Source organism: Cucurbita maxima, unplaced genomic scaffold (genome assembly GCF_002738345.1).
Source record: "Cucurbita maxima cultivar Rimu unplaced genomic scaffold, Cmax_1.0 Cma_Scf00006, whole genome shotgun sequence".
In the NCBI taxonomy this organism is placed as follows: domain Eukaryota; kingdom Viridiplantae; phylum Streptophyta; class Magnoliopsida; order Cucurbitales; family Cucurbitaceae; genus Cucurbita; species Cucurbita maxima.
In genome coordinates, this window is record NW_019272022.1 from 2,443,102 (window position 1) to 2,466,229 (window position 23,128).

General features: G+C 37.0%; 2 protein-coding genes across 3 annotated transcripts; both read left to right on the top strand.

The window, feature by feature from the left end:
- The first annotated feature begins 4,138 nt into the window (after window positions 1-4,138).
- On the top strand, window positions 4,139-10,524 carry LOC111480481 (COP1-interacting protein 7-like). 2 transcript variants are annotated; one of them, XM_023125544.1, is made up of 11 exons: window positions 4,139-4,642; window positions 4,758-4,940; window positions 5,047-5,147; window positions 5,293-5,345; window positions 5,441-5,496; window positions 5,601-5,753; window positions 6,859-7,079; window positions 7,462-9,164; window positions 9,270-9,564; window positions 9,647-9,757; window positions 10,276-10,524. In XM_023125544.1, the coding sequence occupies exons 1-10, from the start codon at window positions 4,584-4,586 to the stop codon at window positions 9,688-9,690; spliced, it is 2,868 nt and encodes a 955-aa protein (XP_022981312.1). In that variant the 5' UTR covers window positions 4,139-4,583; the 3' UTR covers window positions 9,691-9,757; window positions 10,276-10,524. The 2 variants fall into 2 exon arrangements, with proteins under 2 accessions (XP_022981312.1, XP_022981313.1); XM_023125545.1 differs by lacking the exons at window positions 4,139-4,642; window positions 4,758-4,940; window positions 5,047-5,147; window positions 5,293-5,345 and having other exon boundaries at window positions 5,448-5,496; window positions 5,584-5,753.
- Window positions 10,525-16,663: 6,139 nt separating this feature from the next.
- On the top strand, window positions 16,664-23,108 carry LOC111480463 (WD repeat-containing protein 44-like). The gene is made up of 7 exons (XM_023125515.1): window positions 16,664-19,066; window positions 20,967-21,057; window positions 21,232-21,389; window positions 21,480-21,531; window positions 21,637-21,719; window positions 21,832-21,925; window positions 22,267-23,108. The coding sequence occupies exons 1-7, from the start codon at window positions 17,378-17,380 to the stop codon at window positions 22,851-22,853; spliced, it is 2,754 nt and encodes a 917-aa protein (XP_022981283.1). The 5' UTR covers window positions 16,664-17,377; the 3' UTR covers window positions 22,854-23,108.
- Window positions 23,109-23,128: the final 20 nt, after the last annotated feature.

A 23,128-nucleotide genomic window follows, 5' to 3' on the forward strand; every position in this document is an offset into this window, starting at 1 on the left:
AATTTTGGTTGCTTGTTGTCTTGCCACGTGGAAGCTTAGTTTAGTGGATAGGATTTTTGGACGGCTATAATTGTTTACCAAACAAGGACGAGGAGGAAGAAATTAGGCACCTACTTTTTTTTTTTTTTTTTCTAAAATATATATATATATATTAAATTATCAATTAAATGCTTTGTGTTTATATAGTCTTTCATAGTTGGGTCAAATAGCATAATTTGTTTTTTTTAATTAATTATTTATATTTTAACCGATCGTGTTATAGTCTAGCATCGAGTAAAAAAATAATAATCTATTTTTTTTGTTCAAAAATAATTTAATGATAATTTATGAGATTTAAAGATCGAGTTAAGACCTGACTCGAACTAAGAAGACTCTATTTAGTGTAAAGTCTCGGCTGGAAGTATAGAATATTGATTTTGATACTAAACTAATAAATTAAATTAATTAAAATTTTAGAATAGGGTTTTAATTAAATATTGATACTTTGTTGATTGTGACTAACTAAAAAAATCTTATTGGAATTACATATTTAAGTATATATGTGTATTGTTTTGTAATGTTTTTTTAAATAATATTTTTCCTTTAAATAATATTTAATATTTTTTCTTTAAATAAAAATAATAAAATATTAGACCTGACAAAAAGAAAAATAAAATTAAAAATACGACGTTCGTTTTTTTTTTTTGAAATGTAAAAAAAAACATGTTTGAAATGATTTAATATATTTAAGATTAACTTACTTTGAGACGTAATAAAAACATGTTTGGAATCTTTTATTTAAGATTCGCTCTTTACATTTTTTAAATACTAAAAACATGTTTCGAATGACTATATATCGTGTAGGGTTCTTCTTCAAAATACTTTTAGCTAGGTAAGCTAGCTGGCATCGTTCATATGAAATTCTGCTAGTTGTAACATGTTTTAAATTTTGAAGCAAACATTGAGTCGAAAATGAACTTTAAATTCGAGTGTTAATCATGATATAATGAAAAATAACAAAACTGGAAGTGGTACGTAAATCGTCGAGAATTTAGTTTTCATTTCTACAAGTTGTCGTCAAATTCAAACACTTGGGTAACTGAATTTTAAACGAACTCAAGATAGAAATTGATTTCAGAAAGTAAGACAATGGAAACATTATACTTTCGAACTTCACCTTCAAACTAACACTAAAATTACTTTATAAAAATTATTATTTTAATTACAATATTCCTAAAAGTTTGTTAATTTAGTCGAAAATTTCAATTTTGATTGACTTTTTTTAATATGAAAAATAAATAAAATAATCGGATGATTTATGATATTGTTGAACAATACATAAGAAAGTCAAAGAGTTGAATAATTTCCAAGTCAAAGAGTTGATTTTTTTTTTTGTTTATTTTTTGACTTTGACTTGGCTCCTTAATTTTTAACACGTGAGGTATGTGATTAACGGTCGTTTCACATTATAAATAATTTATATAATACTTAATACATAGATATTTTGATTAATTTATAATTACTTTTTTGAAGGTAAGATTAATTTATAACTAATTGTCTAGCTTAAAAAATTTATGGATTATTTAATTTGCCTTTTCTAATATTAATATAATAAAATAAAAAAGCCCACTAAATTTTTTTTTCCAAATTGTTATTTTTCAATCCTCAATCCCTATTTAAATAGAAAATTCTTTAATTATATATATATATATATATTATAAGTTTGGAATTCAAATATATCAAATATGTAAATCATTAAAAAAAAATTAAATATTAATTTCGCCCAAATATAAAATTTAGAAAAATTTAGAGTTGTAATTAATTCGACATATAAAATCTAGACAAATCAGACTTGATTATCCATTATTATTATTATTATTTAAAAAAAAGTACATGTTATGAGGTGAAATGGCGCTGATGTGGGAGTGGATGGGCCGATGGGTACGGCACGATTTTTGGGCTTTTGTATGTGGACTGGGAGACACTAGCGTCGGCCCAATATTTCGGCCCAATGATTTGATTATTTACAAATAAGCCTTCAAAATTTTTCAAATAGTCCTTTTTTAAAGTATATAATATATTGTACCAATTAAAAAAAGTCTACCCATAATATATTAGATTTTCAAAATTAATTAAATTATTTTTTAATATAGTTTGAGAATATATTTATATTAAACAAGGCAAAATGGAGACAGTAAATATAATCTCGTTCCTGATCTCATTTATTTAACGATTTAAAATGTTCTCCACCCCTCATCCATTTTTCGTTCAAGTGGGGAACCCGCTCGTGCCCCAAGAAATAAAAGGTGGTAAGATGAGGTGGATATTGAAGTGAATCACAGTTTGAAGCCTTTCTCACATGAAATTGGTTATATTTCAAGTGCTTTTAGATGAATTTAGTGCCCTCGTCCTTCCTCCACATGTATTTTTTTTTCATTTTTATAATTTTTTTAATTCCAGTTCGAAAGAATTTAATCCATTAAACGATCCGACACCGAGTATAAAATTAAAAATTAAAACTTTGATATAAAAATGAAAAATAATGTGAATTTAAGATGAATTTATGTAGCTGATGGGTAAAAAGGAAATTAATTAATGAACACAAATTATTGGCATGGAGATATTTAATATGACAAAAAATGGAGAGCTAATATGTAATTAAATGAATACTTTGATGCTTCAAATCAAAGGCAGCTATTAGTTTCTTAATTAAATAACAAGAAAACAAAAGTAATAATAATTATTTGTAACTACACCATTTAATTGGAGTGAGTGGGACCCACTACCTTCTCTCAATTATTTAAAATTTTGTTGTCCCAATAAATTTCTCGGGCATAACCACGTTACCTATGTTAGTTATTCGGACTGACCACGACATAAAATTATACTGTAAAACACGTTTATCCTTAAAGTTCTTATGAATGAACCATCGAAAAGAAAAATGCATTGACTTTCAAATATTGTAAGCCTTTATTAGTTATCTTATACTCAAGACCGCTCTCATTCGGATGTAGTCTTGGTTCATTCAAGTACTCTTCCTTTACTTGGGTATCACGTGTCCATCAGCTTCCTCATTGGTTCGTCTCTGAATTACATCATATCAGGAGAGGTATCGTTCTAATACATCATCCTATTCCCAAGGTTGCTCTCATTTAAACGTGGTCTTGGTTTATTCATGGGTTCCTCCTTTACTCACGTGTCACATGAAAAGAAACATTACATACCACATATTTAAACGTCCAACTTCTATGGATTGCCTAGTGTCTTTACCAACATTCTAAACCTCATTTGCTCCAAACTAAAAATTTTTAAAAGATCATCGAACATCAAACTGATCTCAATTAAGTAAGTTATACTTTGAATTTTAAATATTTGAGTTGTTAGCTAAATTTCAAATATTAAGAATTAAATAAATGAAGGTTGGTACAATTTAATGTGATTATCTATAATAACATAAAGTTTTTAATATATTGATGGGGCCCTTATGGGTTTGGGAATAATAATGTAACAAACAAATGGTCACAACATCCAACTAACTTAAGCTACATTGTTGCACTCCAAACTCTATATTAATAATATGTACTTGTTCTTCTTATTGCTCTTGTTTTTTTTCTTCTTTTGATCTCGATCATTTATGACAAACACATTCGTTGGGAACTGATTCATGTGTCGATCATCGGATTCTTTCGTGTTCATGCTAAACTATTTACGACATACGTTTTAAATAGTGGGTGCATAATTTAACCTCCGACACATGAGCTAGGGGCAATACCAATTTACTAGTGCTACCATAGTACTGTCATAGAAAAACCCATTTCAAAGGAAGTCGTCCAAGACACTCGTCTCGGAATGCTCATCCTCACTGTGACACACGGTGCACTTTCATTTTCGGTGATTAATCATGAAACAATGCTGGTTGGGAGACCTCAAACAAAATCCAAACTTTCTCAAAAGTTGCACACAAAATTGGAAAAACATTAAATTGGGATCGTTTCATATAAAAACACGAAGAACAGCGCCACCATCATCATCTCAAAAGCTCTGGAAGTAGCAGTATTGTAGAAGAAAAACTGGAAAACCCTTAAAAAACGCCTCTAAAGCTAATCTTTGCGGTTGGTGCTTCCCTCTCTCATTATTCTTTGCCCACTTCTTCACTCTTCTTTCTTTCCAATTCTTGCTGTGAAAATGACTAAGTAAAAGCTTCTTGGAATCATTGTTTCAGATAAAGAAGAGATCACCCTGGCATTGAAATTGGGGGATTTTAGTGGGTTAGTGATGAAATACGAACTTGTCGGCAATTTCACATGGACCCACATTCAATAATGCCCTAAACAAATCCTCTTCTCTTCATTCTATAAGCTTCATTCACTGTCCCATGTGCTACCTCCGTCGATTTCTGCTGGCACACATTCATTCTATTCGTGTTATCTTTTTCTTCTCTCTCTCTCTCTCTCTGTTTCAAACCCTCCATGTGGAAATTGCAGCACATAACGAGCGATTTACTGTTTGGAGGAGGCTTCAATCCAATGAATGAACTGTTGAAGCTATGAATCTATGACCCATTTGTAAAATTATCTTTCTCTTTCTTTGTTCTTTAGCTTTCCATGGATCCTCGCACTCGTTTGAATCATGCTCTGTTTCAGCTCACTCCCACTAGAACCAGGTTCTTATCGATCTAACTTGCGGTTAATTCATCTGGGGTTTGGGGATTTTTGTTTTTGTCATCTGGGTTTTGTTCTGATTTTGATTTCTTTGGTGTTTTTGCTTGTTTCTTGAAGATGTGAATTGGTTATCTCAGCTAATGGTGGTGCTACTGAGAAACTGGCATCTGGGCTTCTTCAGCCATTTATCTCCCACCTCAAATGTGCTCGAGATCAGATTTCTAAAGGGGGTTACTCCATTACTCTTCGCCCAATTGCAGGATCAAACGCTTCTTGGTTCACTAAGGGCACCCTTCAGAGGTTATTTGTTCTTCTCTTCGTTATGAAGATTATTAGAATTAGAATTCAGAGTCTTGGGTTTGATCCAAGCTTTAGCATGAACTCTTTTGTGGATTTGTTGATACAGATTTGTGAGATTTGTAAGCACACCGGAGGTTCTTGAGAGATTTGTTACCATAGAAAAGGAGATTGTGCAGATCGAGAATTCCATGTCCGCAGATGCTGAAGGTATTGCTTAAGGGCCTATTGATACTGCAATGAGCTTGTTCTTGGATAACTGGAGCTATTTAGATTCTTTGTGATTCATAGAATGCTTTCATTTAGATTTAACTATGTTTGATGCATCTTATGGTGTTTGAAATCGCATTTTCAGAAAACGCAACGGTTGCTGATTGGAACTCAAAACGATCGAGCCCAATGCAGCGGGTAAGTTGTTTGTTTTGTGATTCCCTGGAGCTGCCATGTCTTATGGTTGTTCATGCAGTAATGTTGGAGCGTTTATTGTGATGAGGGGAGAACAGGTGAAGGGCGATTCAGATGATATTAACGATGATGCTACATTGAAGGACAATCCCAAGTAATATTAGTGTTTGTATTATTCGTAGCTAATTTAGGATGTGTTTTAGATTTGATAGTGTCATTTCTCTAATGCACTGAATTTCAGTAATGGGTAATCTACAGGATCCGTCTTCAACGTGTTTTAGAAACTCGAAAGGCTGTGCTACACAAAGATCAAGCAATGGCTTATGCTCGTGCTTCGGCTGCGGGATATGAGATGGATTATATTGAGGATCTTATAGCTTTTGCTGAGGCTTTTGGAGCTTCACGTTTGAGGTATGGATTTGGCATTCATGGGCTATGATTGACCAAAATGATTTGTTTTTTGATTGAAAGAGATGGACACAGCGTCACACCCCGCTCTTGACTACCCTACCTGTAATGATCCTAGCCCACCGCTAGCAGATATTGTCCTCTTTGGACTTTTCCTTTTGGGCTTCCCCTCAAGGTTTTTAAAACGTGTCTACTAGGGAGAGGTTTCCACACCCTTATAAAAAATGCTTCGTTCCCTTCTCCAATCGATGTGGGATCTCATAATCCACTCCCTTTCGGTGCCCAGTGTCCTCGCAGACTCCCATTTCTCTCTCCAATTGATGTTGGATCTCACACTACCAACCGAGGATGAGCTATGACGACAGTAGACCCCGAGTGGGCAATGGAATCTATTATCAAGTCTCAACTTGTACTGAGTTAGTAGGGTAGTCTCGGCCAGGGTGTGGCACACTATGCCGACATTACACAACGTAGGCCTTTTTCTCCCATTTTTTCTGGATAAAACAAGTATATTGTTGAATGAGTGAACTACTTAACGTTGATGAACATAGGTTTTGGGCAATATTTCTTTAATAACCATGTTTATCTTTGGACAAAGGAAGTTAGTGCCATTTTGAACACATAATTCAAATTCGAATGGTGAAATCTCACCTCGGTTGGAGAGTGAAACGAAGCATTCCTTATAAGGGTGTGGAAACCTCTCTATAGCAGACACGTTTTAAAGCTGTGAGGCCAATAGTGATACGTAACGAACCAAAACATACAATATCTAATAACGCTGCCCCCCAAGGGAGGTGGATTGTGAGATCTCATATCGGTTGGAGAGGGAAACGAAGCATCCCTTATAAGGGTGTGGAAACCTCTCCCTAGCAGACGCGTTTTAAAGTCGTGAGACTAACATCGATACGTAACGAGGCAAAAGCGGACAATATCTGTTAGCGGTGGGCTTGAGCTTGAGCTGTTACACAAATGATGAATAGAACATCAAGTGATCCACTATCTGTTTGCTTCTTCATTCACCTGTTTGGCTTCCCTTTTCCTTTTTCAAGGGATTGTTTGTTTGGAATAGTAGATAAAGAATCTAAGTATTATAATTTGCCTGATTTAGGGAAGCATGTATAAATTTTATGGACTTATGCAAGCGAAAGAACGAAGACAAGCTCTGGATAGACGAAATAGCAGCTATGCAGGCATTCTCTCAGCCAGCATTTTCGTACTCAGAAACTTCTGGTATCGTACTAGCTGGTGAAGAGAACGAATCTAACGTCAATGCTCATGTATCAAAATCTGATTCGTCAGCAAGTCAAGGAAGTTCAGAGAACAATCAAGGTATGATATACTATGAATCTACATATGTGCGGTTTTTGCTGCCTAAATTCACATATAAACTATACTCTAGTACATTGTCTGAAACTCGATATCTGTTCCACCTTGATTCTATAAATTCAATATGTGTGAGATCTCACATCAGTTGGAGAGGAGAACGAAGCATTCCTTATAAGGGTGTGGAAACCTCTTCCTAGCAAACGCATGTTAAAACCGTGAGGCTGACGGTGATACGTAATGGGCAAAAGCAGACAATGTCTGCTAGAAACTGATTCTTGTGCGTCTATTTTTCCAGAATGAGTGTTATCTTATGATGAGAAAGAAAGACATGCTTGTGTAGAGGGATCTCTTATCGATTTCGTTTCATATGGTAAAAAATATGCAGATGGTAGCCTTCCGAAATCAGCACAAATGTCGATGAATGGGAAAGCTCAAGTGCCAACGACGTGGCCTAATCATCCTCAATATATGCAAAACTTTCAAGGTCCTTTATATCCTCCATATCAAGGATATCTTTTCCCCGGAATGCAGATGCCGCCACCATATTACCCAGGGAATATGCAGTGGCCATCAAATGCTGAGGACTTGAGTCTTGCTTCCGACCGAGAGCCTGGCGGTCATAGAAGTTCTAAATCTCGTAGGAGTAAGAAGAAACATTCACATAAGGAGAGAACTTCAGAACAAGAAGCAACTACAGAGTCTGGTGAATCCAGTGTCGACTGTGAATCAGATGACCAATCTGCAGATGATAAAAAGCAATACTCAACGGAAAAGATACGTAAGAAAAAGCATGGCAAGAAATCTTCAAGAACGGTCGTTATACGTAATATTAACTACATAACGTCAAAGAGGAATGGCGAAAAGGGTAGCCACTCAGAGGATGATTCATCCGACGAGGGTGAGTTTATTGATGGCGATTCCATCAAACAGCAGGTAGAGGAAGCTGTTGGGACGTTGGAGAGAAGACATAAGGCAACCAGTCGACACCAAAAGAAACAAAATGGCCATGACAATGCAGATGGCTTAAACGATTCTGCAGAACGGGTGACTAACGGGATATCGAACAATTCAGAGGGAGAAAAGATCAGTAGCCCATGGGATGCTTTCCAGAATCTTCTTATGAGCGAAAGGGAGCCGGAAAAGTCTCGTGAATTGCCCTCAGTTCAGGATCAAGACGGCCATGAGGGGAGGTCACCTATGCTAAACTTGGAATCAGAGAGAGCACCGAGACAACGTGAAGTTTCGTGCGATTCTTTCGTCGTGACAGACAGGAGTTCGGGTAATGAAGGGAGAACACATATTGAAAATTTTGAAGCTGGTGATGTTGCCAACCCCATTAATAGAAGGAGAGAAAGCACATATGAAGAGTTATTGTATTCACAAAGAGGTGGAGAATCAGGGAGCCATGTGCATTCCTCTGCGTCCGATTTCACCAATGTGTCGTCCAAAATGAAAACGCAAACAGAAGGCGATTGGTTTGTCAGCAATCCGACTAATAAATCAGAAAATCAGTGTCAAAACGTCGGTCCCAGAGTTTACGACACCGAGTTCTCTTCATCGGCTCAAGACCATTTCTATTCAGAGAAAAACAAGAAAGACGTGTTGGCTGATGACTCTTTCATGATTCAGCCTCGACCATTAGTAGATGACCAATCCGACTTTCAATCTAGACGAGACATAAGCATGGTGTCAGACATTGTTGGGGATGCCGAAAATGAGTATGTCAAACAAGAAACCTCAAGAGACGAAAAGCCTGCAACTCTTGGTGTCAGTGAACCGGATGACCTTTACATGATGCTTGATCGTGATATAGCTACAGAGCACACGGTAGCATCTTGGAGCCCAGAAATGGACTATGAAAATAATTTTTCAACCATAGCGAAGAGTAAGCACAGTGATATCGAAGCTGATGACGGTGGGGATAAGAGTAATAAAAATAAAGAATCTGGGGGCAAAGTTCCAAGTAAAGAAGCCAGATCCAAATCCTTGGGAGGACATCTAGCTAAGGGAAAATATGATGTTCAATCACGAACACGAAAACCACTTTCTGGAGGCAGAACTACCGTCCCGAAGAGCAAATTCGAAAAGGTATTCGGTTTTCTTGCCTTTTCGCACCTGCATTCGGTTGAAATTCTCCGGGCAGGTTTTCTAACTAATTTTGTTTTCGTTTTCGTGTTTGTCGTAATATTTTAGGAAGAAGAGACGAGAAAGAGAATGGAAGAGTTGGCGATTCAACGCCAGAAAAGAATTGCTGAAAGGAGTTCTAAGCCTGGTGTAACCAAGATTGAGAAGCAAAAAAGCCAATCCCTGGTCCAAGAAGCCAAGAAGTCACCTAAGCCTGTACTTAGGAGTTCAACGATAGATCGACTTGCAATGGCTCGTACACCTCAGAAGGTATCTGCAACTCAATCACCATCGAGTCAACCAAAAAAGCCGACCTCGAGAGCGAGTGGCATTACCTCATCAGAAAAGTTCCCTAAATCTGACAGTAAGAAACTTATCAACCTTCCGATTTAAAACACGAGCACAAGAAATTGAGTAAGCCACTTTCTTCTGATTCTTATGGCCAGACAACAATGGATGGCAAGGAAGACGTAGTAGCATTGCCAGCTGAGTCGGCAGTACTGAACGCAACTCAACCAATCGAGACCGTCATCGATGATATCGAAGATATCAAGGAGGTACACACTACCCATTCAGTTGAGAAAAATGATGAAACTTTTATTACTCAAGGCAATGGTAGTTCAAACGACAAGGTTATCGATTTATCTAAAGCACCTTTAGTTCTTAATGAAGAAAAAATCGTTTCTAACGGTCACAACGAACATGCTTTGGAAAAGATGGTCGATTTTGCGGTGTTGTCTGATAAAGCCTTAGGTCGTGTAGTCTTGAATACTGGTTTAGCCACACCTGAAATTTCCGAGATCAAAATCTCGATTCCTCCCTCAACTAACGAGATGGTCTCGGAGTACTCAACACACTCGAGGAAGAAATGGATTAGTGATGAAAACTCTTCCAAAGAACCTAAGGGGTTTAGAAAGCTACTTTTTTTCGGACATAAAAGCCGAAACACCGCCTTGGATTGATCCATCGACCTCTTTATTCTCTTGTTAAGTCGATTCTGTGCTATAGGGGACGATTGTCTCGAGTTCTTTGTTGAGATTGAGTCGTTGAATAAAATTGTTTGATTATTCTGCAGATAATACGTGAGTGATGACTGAGACGAAGAAAATAGGATGATTCTTATACTTAATAAGGCCATGGATGATGCTGCCATGTTTGCCTTTTGTGTTGTAATTTATATTGTTTCATTTTTTTGCTATTGGATTTGTAAAAAGTGAAGTGTTCTTAATTTTTTTTGTTTATTCTGTTTGTATAATTTTATTTATGTTCATAGTTATGTTTTTAATTCAAACAGAGTCCCAAAATAATCACTTTCTGCTTCAAATTTCTGCTTCAAATTCGCTCGTTCATCGTTCATCGTTCATCGTTCATCCATTAGCTTCAAATTAGCTTGTTCATTGTTCATATTTGATCTTCACCCCATCAGGATCCCAACCCAATACACACATCATTGGTGAGGTTTTGCTTGTTTGTGGGTCGATAATGAATGCCTACCACACTAAGTGCCTAACCATGTTCGGCGACAAACCTTCCTCGTGCAAAACTTTGAGGAAGGGAGTTTTCATTGCGAGTGTATGTTGACGATGGTTGGAGTTGTGGCTAATTAAGGAGAAGATCATGGGTATATAAGTGAGAGATATGAGACATTTCGGGAAAATCAAAAGCAAAGTTATGTGAGCTTATGCTCAAAGTAGATAATATCATACCAACGACGAGGGTCGTTGTGATAATTTTCTTTTGGTGCTCTTCTTATGGTCCAATACAAGGTCCTATTTGGTTCTCATTTAGAGGGAATACTCTAAAACTACAAAGGGGGCATTTGGCCTATGGGTTTGGGTTCTAAAAGCGGATAATATCGGTAACGATGATCTTGAGCTATTAAAAATGGTATTAGAGCCCGACACCAATTGGAGATGCCAATGAGGACGCTATGCCTCCAAAGGGGTAGAGAAGGGTGAATTATAAGATCCCATATCGACTAGAAATTTGTCCCTAATAGATACATTTTAAAACCATGAGGTTGATGACATGAGATTAATGACGATACGTAACAAGCCAAAACAAACATCATTTTACAAACCATAATAAGCAATTCACTTAAGAGGATTTGGAAAGGTTAACCTGTAAAAAGACTTTAATCACCGGTCAAACAAGCTATTAATAAGATTTATCCAAATAAACTAAATTATTAGCTCATGAACACATTAATACTATAATCACAATCACAATGATACTTTTTTTTTTTTTTTTCATAGGTTAGATTATGGTTAGCAACACTCAAATAATTGTTACATATATTATAATATAATTGTAGCATCTATTAGCTTTGATTCATTATTGAATCTTATTAATAAAATATAATATAAAACCGTCAACCATTCATCTTTTCTTTTAGAACACTTTGATTCCCTCCTTAATAGATGCATATTAAAACTGTGAGGCTGACGGCAATATGTAAAGAGTCAAAGCAAATAATATATATTAGCATTAAGCTTGAGTTGTTACAAATGGTATCAGAACTAGACACAGAAGAGTATATTAGTGATGACACTAAATCTTGAGCGGATTGTGAAGTCTCACATTGATTGGAGTGCGCAGCCCCTCATCACAACATCGCTATCTCCCACATGCGCTCAACTTTCCATCCGTCTCATCCAAATCCTCACTTTCTTTAATCTTCATATCTCCAAAGAACATATCTTTCACTTCCATTTCTATATTCTCCAATTCCCTCAACAACTACTCACATAATTGCCGATTCTTGTGGCCATTCATGGACATGGGTAATGTTTCTTTAAGCCCCTTTCTTTGTTTTTTTTTTTAGTAAGTTTTCTTTGCTGAACTTCTTTGGGATTGTCTGAATTTGAGAGCCAGCTCAATGGGGTTGGCTTAAACGTGTAGAAAACAATGCAGGGGTAGATTTAGACAGCTTTGAATTGAATAACATATTTGTTTCACACGCTCGTTCGTGGCCGTGGCGGGTGTGATCACCACATGTTTGATGAAATGCCTGAACCAAAATTTTATTTGAATTTTATTTCTTTTACAACTTGGGTGACTCTGCAAATCAACTGTTTGTTTAGGGATTGTGAAATGGGACTATTTGGGAGCAGCTATAAAGAGTCCCTAATGTTATGGGGCTTTGGGAAATGATTGGTTTTAGGGTCTGTCACAGATTCTTGGACAACAAACTGGTGTTCTAAAAAAGATGCATCGTCTTGGTACAATGAGGCAATAACTTGGCTGAGGAATAGAAAATTTTTAGTGGAAATTTATTATTATTAGAAAAAAAAATACATAGTGGCAGATGTTTCTTTAATCTCATGAAAATGTTTTATTCCTATGGGCCCGTGTTCTTGCTAGCACAACATTCAATATCTACCTCTGATACCATTGGTAACAACCTAAGCCCACTGCTAGTAGATATTATCTAGTTTGACTCGTTACATATCACCGTCAGTCCCATGGTTTAAAAACATATCTGCTAGAAAAAGATTTTCACACCCTTATAAGGAATGTTATGTTCCCATTTCCAACCGATGTGGGATCTCACAATCCATTGAGAATAAATTTTCGTGACGATACAATGAAAACTCGATCCTCTCAAATTCCTGCGAAGATTCATTGAACATTTGATCTCCACGAATTCTTCGAGAGAAATCTATACTCCAATCTTCATAAAATTAAATGAAGAATGGAGACACGGACAAGGAACACATACTCGACCTCAACTTACTCTATGAACATCTCTAATTTTTTCTTAATTCGATAATCATTTTAACCAACTATGTAATGTTAATATATATATTTAAAATCACAAAATAACATTAACAAAAATTAAAATTAAATGACAATAAAATGTTTTTTTAAAAAAGAAATAATAATATTATTTGTTACATAAGAGCAATTATTAAAAATTTAATCTTACTATTGACCTAATGAAATTTGGTTTTTAAAAAAGAAAAAAAAAAAGAAAAGAAAATAGAATTAAAGCTTGACCAGAAAATCATATAATATATATATAAAAGTAAATTCTTTTATTGTGATATTTTAAAGGTAATACAGGCTGTTTGGAATCAAGGCACGAGGTTTTTATTGATATCAAATGGTATTTTTCTTGCAAAATAATAAAATATATATTTGAATTATTAATCCTAATTTAATAATTAATTATTGATAATTAAGAAGCATCCAATGACAATGTCTATAGATAGTGGGAAGGAGGATTCATATAATTAATGGATTATTTTTTATTTTAGAAATATTTCTGAGTATGATTCTTCTAGAAGCTACAACTAATTGGCACATTTCTAACAATCAAATTGTTTAATTTTCACCTCCATAATTATTTTAATTATTTATTGTCTTTTAAGTTTAAGATTAAATTATAGATGGAATAAAGTTTACAATCTAACCCAACTCTCTGCATTTTATAAATATTTTAGAGTTTCGAGAGACGATGAGACTTAAGAGTCAAAGTGTAAGAGACGAGTGAAAGAGTGTGTCAAAGATGTAAAGAGTCGAGAGAGACGAGACTTAAGAGGTACTACAATAGTTGAAAGAGGTAGAGAAGCGAAACAAGACCCAAAAATGGTCAAGAGATACGAGCATGAAAGACAGAGTTTTAGAGATGGAAAGAATCGAGAGAGGTACGGCTTGAGAGGGACGTAGATGGTCGAGAGAGGGCATGAGAGATGGATTGAAAAAAATATATAACCTGAATTTATTTTGAATTCGAGCTAAACTAACAAAAAGAAAAAAAAATTATAACTCATGAATCGAACTTCTATCTAATAACGTCAGTTTAAAAACGGTCTAATGGAAGTCGAACAGGTAAAAAGAACTCATGCATGCTCATCCACACAACCATGGGTAGATAGGCATACGCATAGGGGAGGAAGTATGTGTGTTTTTCATGCAACACGTGGTGCACATGGATAAGTTCGTTTGCATCAGTTCAAGTCAATGCAACACTTTGACACGGGTCGCATGAGGGTAATCGAGTTGGATCTTCTTGACACGTATCTTGCTAGTGTCTGATGTGTAACTCTACTCCTTTTACAATATGTGTTTACCTCATTGCCTGACGCATATCTCCTCTTGTTGTCGACGCTCGTCTCCTTCCCTTAGCCTAACATGCGTCCGCCAGCAATTAATCCTCCTCGTGTTCTGTACAAAAATTTGCCTGATTTTCAATCAGTTTCGATTTATTTCTATTTTTTTTTTAATTTTCATAACTTTTCCTACGAAACTCGAATCAATTTGATTTATTTACTAAAGTTGTAGAGTTATAATCCATCTATACAAAAACAAATATTTTTCTCGTAATTTAGGACAACAAAAATGTCATCTTCTGATCCAAATTAACTCTAATTCCCTTCCTTAGTTTTGTAAAAAAAAACTCTCAAAAAAAAAAAAAGTTTTTTTTTTATATGTTATATATATATAATTATATAGATGTTTTTCTTTTATTAAAAATAAAAATTTGAATAAATTACCGTTATTTAATCAGAATTATTTGGATAATATATATATATAAATAAAAGTTAAAATGTTTTGACTTTATCCAATTCAATTCGACCCAAAAAAATTTATAATTTGTTCTGATTAAGAAAATATATAACCCAAATTATTAGATTAAGTGTAAAAGTATTTCAACCCGACCCAATCTATGCTACACCATCAAAGTTTCCAAATATCGAAATGTTCTTTGGATGACGGTACAAACAAATATCTAATGGAATTAAAAGATCATCCAATCAAAATGAATGCTATTGACTTTTGTTTTCATGTAAGGACAACATTTATACTATCCCCACTCTACCCATTCCCTTCCAAACCCCTGTTTTTGTACTCATTTCACATAACCCTTAACTCGAGATCAGCATTTCCCGTCTTGGTAGCTCGGTTCCAAATTCAATGTTTCTTTGCTTTCTATGGTCAAACCTATGTTGTGCATCGAAAATGGAGTAATTTTATTGTATAAGTACGAAAAACGATGCAAATTTCGAGAGAGATATATTATCATTTGACGATCGGAACGATGTAAATACGAATCGGGAGTCGGGATTCAAGGCCATGGCAGAGGAAAGTATTGAGGGGTTGTTTTAAGGACTAGATTGATAGAGGGAGAGAGAGAGATAAATGTTGCATGGAAGCATTGATAAGATGGTCCCTAAAGGAGTTATAGCCATGGGGTGTCACCTTCGGTTACCAGTAATGGGCTGGACAGCTTCAGGACGGTTGGGAGTACACTAACTTGTTCGCCATTATAGCTTCTACATTTGTGCTCTTTCCACCTCTACTTTTTCTTGGGCTTCCCAAGAGCCCATTTCTTTATGTTTTTTTTCGGTCTCGCCGACGTCGTACCTTCACACCCGAGATGCTCACAATGTAAGTCAACGCTTCTATGGTTAGGGGACTTGAGAACGGAACAAAAGATGAGAGGACTCAACTGTCTTTCGAAAAAGGATGCTCTTATGTTGAAGTATAGACAATTATCTCACTTATAAACATATTTGTACAAGATTAAATATAATGATAAGACTACTATAGCGGTAGAGGAGAACAAAACATTTCTGATAAGAATGTGGAAATCTCTCCTTAATAGACGAGTTTTAAATTTGTGAAACTAACTGCGTAATGGGTTAAAACTAACAATATCTACTAGTGGTGGGTTTTGGCGGTTACAAATGGTATTAGAGCCAGACATCGGGCGGTGTGCTAACAAGAATGCTGGGCTCACAAGGAGGGTGGATTGTTAGATCCCATATCGGTTGAGGAGGGAAACCAAACATTTTTTATAAAAGTGTGGAATCCTCTCTCTAATATACGCATTTTAAAACCATGAGGTTGATAATTATACGTAATGGGCTAACGCTACCCGCAGTGGACTTGGGTTGTTACAAGTTGAGACCACCGAAGCCCATCAATGTCGAACTTAGATACTACAAATCACACTTTTGAAGGTAGCGGACTAGCGATTGTGCGGCACTCACTTTACAACGACAAATGAGCTAAGCCATTTTGTTATTGCGTCGCCTATGGCCAAGCGACGTATGATCGAGCCTCTAGCCTCGATTTTAAAAGAGGTTTTAGAAAACGAGGGCAAAGAGAGATTTTAGAAAGAGACGTTATATAAGCAAGAAAGAGAGAGATAACAACAACTTACAATATATAACCTTGAGCAGGGGGATATGACTGCACATACAAGCACAAAACTTTTTAAAGTTTACAAAGATGACAAGTTTAACTTTACTCGAGTTGATATTAAAATACCTTTTGTAATTAAAAATGTATTTTTTTGCTTTAATGGAAGTAAACTAAATGCTTCAAAAGGCATTTTGTTTAATTTAGTGCATGAAATATACTGAGAGTAAAAGAGAGAAAGTTCATAACAAAACCTCAAAAGAATCAATGGGAAGATATTTCCTTAGTGTTTACAAAAAAAGACAAAAGCAATGTTCATTAGGAAATGAACTTAAAAAACATAGAGAATGGTACGAGAATTGAGAAGAAGAGAAGCTCTGCTTTGGTTGGTTTAGTACACAGTAAAACTGTTGGGTTCTTCATTTCCAAATCACTTTTTTCTCTCAATTTTTTTAATGCACAAATTCTAATTGCCTGTTTTTGAAAAGAAATGGAAGGATTTGTTAATTGAGGTTCCATGTTCTTGTTCCATAATTCTATGTTTATGGTTGCTTTTACATACCCAGTTGTTCATACTACAATTTTATTGCTCAATCCCGTTATTCCCATTGCCAAAATCCCAATATTTTTCAGTGTGTCTTCTCTCTGCGTGTGTTGGTTTCTGGGTTTCTTATAGTTCTTCAAACCTCCAATCACAGGCAGCGCTAAATCCAACTCTTTCGCACAACCCCAGCATAGGGCTTCGTTCCCCCTTCGCCTTTCTCGACCTCTTTTGTTGGATCCGACTAACGAAGCTTAAAATCTTTTACATAATACTTACATGTTCTTCCTTGTCCGATCCCTTTAAATTCCTCTCTCTTCTTGTATTTCCCCTTTTCTTTTTTCTTCGTTTCGTCCCTCTCTGTGTTTTTGATTCTTATTGGGGAATACCCATTTCATTTCAAGGGCTGATTGATTGATTTAGCGAACCCCATCTCTGATCCGATCGTTTTTGGGGCATTTTCCATTGAGATGGCAATGCCCTTTGAATGATGAACGAATCCGTGAACGAAGACGACGAAGAAGAGTGTTTCTACGAGACCCTTGATCGCATTGCCTCCTCATGTTCTTGTTCCACTTCCAATTCCGATGACGATAGAGATTCGAACGCGAACTCCCCCAATTATGATTCCGAGCATCCTTTTCCAATACCCAAATTCCCAATGGCTGTTTCGAACTACGATATTTGGATCTCCGAGCCGGCCTCTGTGTTGGAACGCCGTGGCCGTCTTCTTCGAGAAATGGGTCTTAGTGGTGACCCTTCTCTCTCTCGGTCTAATACGGCTTTGGAATTGGATCATAGAGAAAAGGGTGCTGCCGATTTTGGTCGATCGGCGTCGTCGGAGTATTTGAGTCGTCAACGACAGCTTCCCCCTGTCATCATTCGCTCGAAATCGGATGGTTCGGCTGATTGTAACAGGAACACGAGCTCTTCACAAGCTTCCGGCAGTGATGCTGATAATCAGTGTAATTATTCGTCGTCTATTAATTCTCCTTCAATTCTTTCATTTCATTTGGTTGATGAGATCCCCACCACTTCATTTGCAAATAATCGTAATCGTTTAGTTGTTAAGTCCCTAAGCTGCAAGAGCGACGGAGCTTCATCGGTTGCTTATATTGCTTCACAGCATAAGCCACCTTCTGGGAAAAATTGTAGATGGGCAGATGAGATTCGAAGCGATTCAATGGTTTTGAATACCAATTCTGATCCTAATCGATCGGCATTGTCTCAGAATGGCGAGAATAGACGAGAGATTAGTGAGGATTCGGGTTGTTCTACGAGTGGAACGGTCGATGAGAAAGTCTGCACTATCAAGGATCTTGACAATGGGAAAGAGTTTGTTGTGAATGAGATTAGTGAAAATGGTATGTGGAACAAGCTCAAGGAAGTGGGCACTGGGAGACAGTTGACCATGGAGGAGTTTGAGATGTGTGTTGGGCATTCACCCATTGTTCAAGAACTTATGAGGCGACAGAATGTGGAGGATGGTTGTAATGGTTGTAACGAAAATGTTGATTTAAATGTGAATGGGGATATCGGTAGCGGTTCGAAATTGAAAAAGAAAGGAGGTTGGTTGAAGAGTATAAAGAATGTTGCTAGCACGGTGAAGGGTCAAAAGGAGAGACGTAGCAGTGACGAGAGGGATACTTCATCTGAGAAGGGTGGAAGGAGGTCAAGCTCTGCAACAGATGATAGCCAAGATGTTTCGTTTCATGGACCGGAGAGAGTACGAGTTCGGCAGTATGGAAAGTCAAGTAAAGAATTGTCTGCACTCTACAAGAGCCAAGAGATACAAGCCCACAGTGGGTCAATATGGACCATTAAGTTCAGTTTGGATGGGAAGTACCTTGCAAGTGCAGGAGAGGACCGTATCATTCATGTTTGGCAGGTCGTCGAGTCGGAGAAGAAGGGCGAGCTACTGATGGAGAAACCAGAAGAAGGGAATTTGAGTTTCTTACTTACAGCTAACGAATCACCAGAGCCGACTTCATTATCTCCAAATGTGGATAGTCATCATGAGAAGAAGAGAAGAGGGAGATCTTCTATTAGCCGAAAATCAGTGAGCTTGGAGAATGTTATAGTGCCAGAGACTGTATTTGGGCTTTCCGAAAAACCTGTCTGTTCATTCGAGGGGCATCTCGATGTCGTGCTCGACCTTTCTTGGTCCAAATCTCAGGTTAGTTTGTATTTGAATATCTATTGGTTTATGTTTAGTTTTCAGCGGTATCAATCTTTTCGACGTGACGTGTGCTGGGTTTTGGTAATCTTTTGATCCACCTGGTTAAGACTTCTGAAAGTAACTTCCAATGTTTAGAGCTAATTTTAGAGATATTATGTGGACATGTTCGTTCTTATGGATATTACGACATTATTGAAGGTTTAAACTCGATATTGATTTGACCTGGAGCCCCTAGGCTGGGGCGTTTACTTAGAAGCAGGGCCTAGAAATGGTAGAATGGTATTATGAATATGGTATCTTAATGTAGGTAGATTCTTATTTCAAATATTCATGTGATTTGACCTGCTACTAAGTCGACATGAATATACTATTAATTATTGATAGATCAAGTGCTTGGTAAGCCAACAACTTAGTGAACCAGGTAGCACACTCGACGAAAAGGGGGGATCATATCAATGAAATGTATTAAAAGTAAAAATTCATGTCATTCATCCATATTCATGCACATTCCTTTTTCAAAGGTAGTATGGGAATTAGTTTTTTTGAACTATTGTTTCAAATTTGTTTTTGAGGACCGTATTGGATCACTGATAAATGCTAAGGTTATATCGTTCACTCGAAACTACAGTTGATAAAGTCCACTACTCTGGTAGGAAGAGAAGTCAGAGAATCCTAATCACTTGTTTCTCGACGTCCCTTTCTCTTGCAATTTATCGACTTATGTAGTAGTCACCTTTGGTCTTTACTCCTATTTTCGTCGAAGAATGCAAGAATTGAACAACTAACGTATCGCCATCCCGTTAAACAGTCGTAGGCTGTGACAGCTCTACATTAGGAACTTTCTGGCTTTGTTTTGGTGAGCTCTTCTCAAAATATTCTGTCATTATGTTCATACCCTCTTTTTTATTTATGCCAATTGGAGCTTTTTCCGTAAAGCTCGTTGGCTTTAGAAGGATGGCGTATACTCCCCGTTATATTTCCCGTTATAAAATAGAAGTGTTTCTACTTTTTTTTTTTATAAAAACAATGTGAAACAAAACTCTAGAGGGAAAAAGGCATGGAATATTGTCTGAAGTTCTTGAAGAAAATTTGAGGAACGTTTCTATTGTAACGTTCTTGATGCAGATAATAAGGAGAGTTTCGGATAACTGTAAGATGGTCGACAGACCTTCGGTAAAGAAAAACTTAGATGTAAGAATGTGCCTTTTTTTAAGAACGGTTAGCAAATCCGTACCCCTAGCGGCCTATTCTGACATAGCTGATTCTAGACCAGCCAATGAAATTGCAGCTACTTCGAAAAAACAGCCTATTTAGGCTATGTAAAGGGACCGGCTTCCCAGAAAGGTTAATGCCCTAGGAGGTTGAGGTCATCAGATTAATGAAATATTTGTTTGCTACATGAAAAGTGGAATAAAGAAAAGAGTTTGGTTGCACTTGATTGCTTGGTTATGTATTTTGGTTAGAGGCTGCATCTTTAGTTGCAGAGTTTTGAAATGCATGTGTAGGCGCATCTAGGAGTGGGGCACCCTCAAGGGGAGTCGAGGCATCCTTTGAAACACACGTGCTGTGGCACACCTTATAATTCTGAAACATTTTTGTGGGATCCCACATTGGTTGGGGAAGAGAACGAAACACTCTTTATAAGGGTATGGAAACCTCTCCCTAGCAGATGCGTTTTAAAAACCTTGAGGGGAAGCCTGAGAGGGATAGTCCAAAGAGGACAATATTTGCTAGCAGTGGGCTTGGGACGTTACAATTTTTTTGTTTTGTGAAAGTTTCATATTTTATGTACCTTGTTTTTCTTGGGTCGATACTACATTTATTGTTTGGATTGGCTCACTTTAAACTGAATATGGTGTTGATATTGTATTGTGAATCTTTGCTTTCATTTTCCCAGCATTTGCTCTCATCTTCAATGGACAAAACCGTGAGGCTCTGGCATTTGTCAAGCAAATCCTGTTTGAAAATCTTTTCCCACAGTGATTATGGTAAGTTCACTTCCTTTATCTCTTGCTTTATAAGTCTAAGATTATATAACAACGGAAACGAAACCCGAGCGTAATTTGATCATCTAAAATTCCCAAGTTTTCGTATCTTCTATGGTTGCTTCAACTGTCTCATAGCTAATAGCAAGTTTGTTTCTCACGTGTACCGTGCCACAGTAACGTGCATCCAGTTTAATCCTATTGACGATAGATACTTCATTAGTGGATCATTAGATGCCAAAGTTCGTATATGGAGTATACCAGATCGTCAAGTCGTTGATTGGAGCGACTTGCATGAGATGGTGACCGCTGCTTGCTATACGCCTGATGGCAAGGTTGTATAGTTCATAACATCGCCTTGTTTCTATATATAACTCTTAAGTCCTATTTCTTGCTCAACATGGTTTTCTTTCCCACTGTTAAAGGGTGCTTTGGTTGGTTCTTACAAGGGAAGCTGCCGATTGTACAGTACTTCTGGTATATTATATTTTCTGATTAATGATGTAATTGACCGACCAAATTCTTCTGTTCATCTCGGCATCGACCGAACGATATATATATATTTTTACGATTTTGTTTCAGAGAACAAGATGCAGCAAAAAAGTGAGATAAATCTGCAGAACAAGAAGAAAAAATCTAGTCACAAGAAAATTACTGGATTCCAGGTAATTTTATGGGTTATTTCAGTGTTTCTCTTTTCATATTTTGCCTATATGCGCGTTTAACTACCCCGACTGACTCAACCGAAGCCCGTTGCTGATCATTTCCGATTAACAGTTTTCTCCAGGAAGTTCATCAGAAGTGCTGATTACATCTGCAGATTCACGCGTTCGAGTGGTCGATGGTGTTGATCTCGTCTATAGGTTTAAAGGTATGGTTGAAGTATGGTTTTTTAAGGGTTGTCTTTTAGACTTCTAGCAAGTGTGAAAAGTAAAAAACGATTTCAAATGGTCCAGCCAATTGGACTCGCTTTTTGGTAAGCTCCTAGAATCCGAGCACTTCGAGAAGTTGGTTACAGTTTCATTTTTACATGTTAAATCGTCTCGGTGCCTTGTGAACACACGATATTGGCGTATGGCTCCACAAGTTATAGTGATAGGATCATTGCCAACAAATATTTGTGTTTCAGTGCATATCATTGTTTATAGAATGATCGTTCCTATATCAGTGAGTTGTTATGTGTACTGTTTAAGAGTGTTAAGTTTGTAACAGGGTTCCGAAATACGAACAGCCAAATCTCGGCCTGTCTTTCATCGAACGGCAGGTACGTGATATCAGCGAGCGAGGATTCACATGTGTACATATGGAAGCACGAAGCTGATTCTCGACCCAGTAGGAGCAAGGGAGTGACAGTCGTTCGATCATACGAGCATTTCCACTGTCAAGACGTCTCCGTTGCTATTCCGTGGCCTGGTTTAGGCGACACATGGGAACTTCAAGACAATTATCGTGGAGATGACAACACAATCGAAAACCATCTCGACGAAATCTCCTCTGCTAACCATCCCCCTACACCTGTGGAAGTAGCAAACGGCAGCGAGGATTCACTCTCGGCATCTGGTTGCACGAACAGCCCTCTCCACGGAACACTTTCGAGTGCCACCAACAGCTACTTCTTTGACAGAATCTCAGCAACATGGCCGGCGGAAAAGCTGATTGTGAATACTCAGAACAACCGTAGTCCTCATTCCAGTGAAATGTTTCAGGGATCATCAGCATGGGGTATGGTGATTGTGACTGCTGGGCTTCGAGGCGAAATCCGAACATTCCAAAACTTCGGATTTCCAGTTAAGATTTAACGAGGCGTGACATGAAATTGTGGAAGCCTCTTAAAACACCAGCACCATTGGCATTGGCATAGATTCATTTGCTCACCAGTGATTGGAATTATATGTACAGAGAGACAAATGTTGGGTGAGAATTGTAATGTTGTTAGCAGAACTATAAGTTTGTTGATGTTACCCAGTGCTTGTGCTCGTGGGTCGGGCAGGGCGTTACCGAAAGGCCAGTCCGGTGACGAGTGGCAGGAAAGAGTATAGATTTGTGAAGGAAAAGAAAAAAAAAAAAAAAAAAA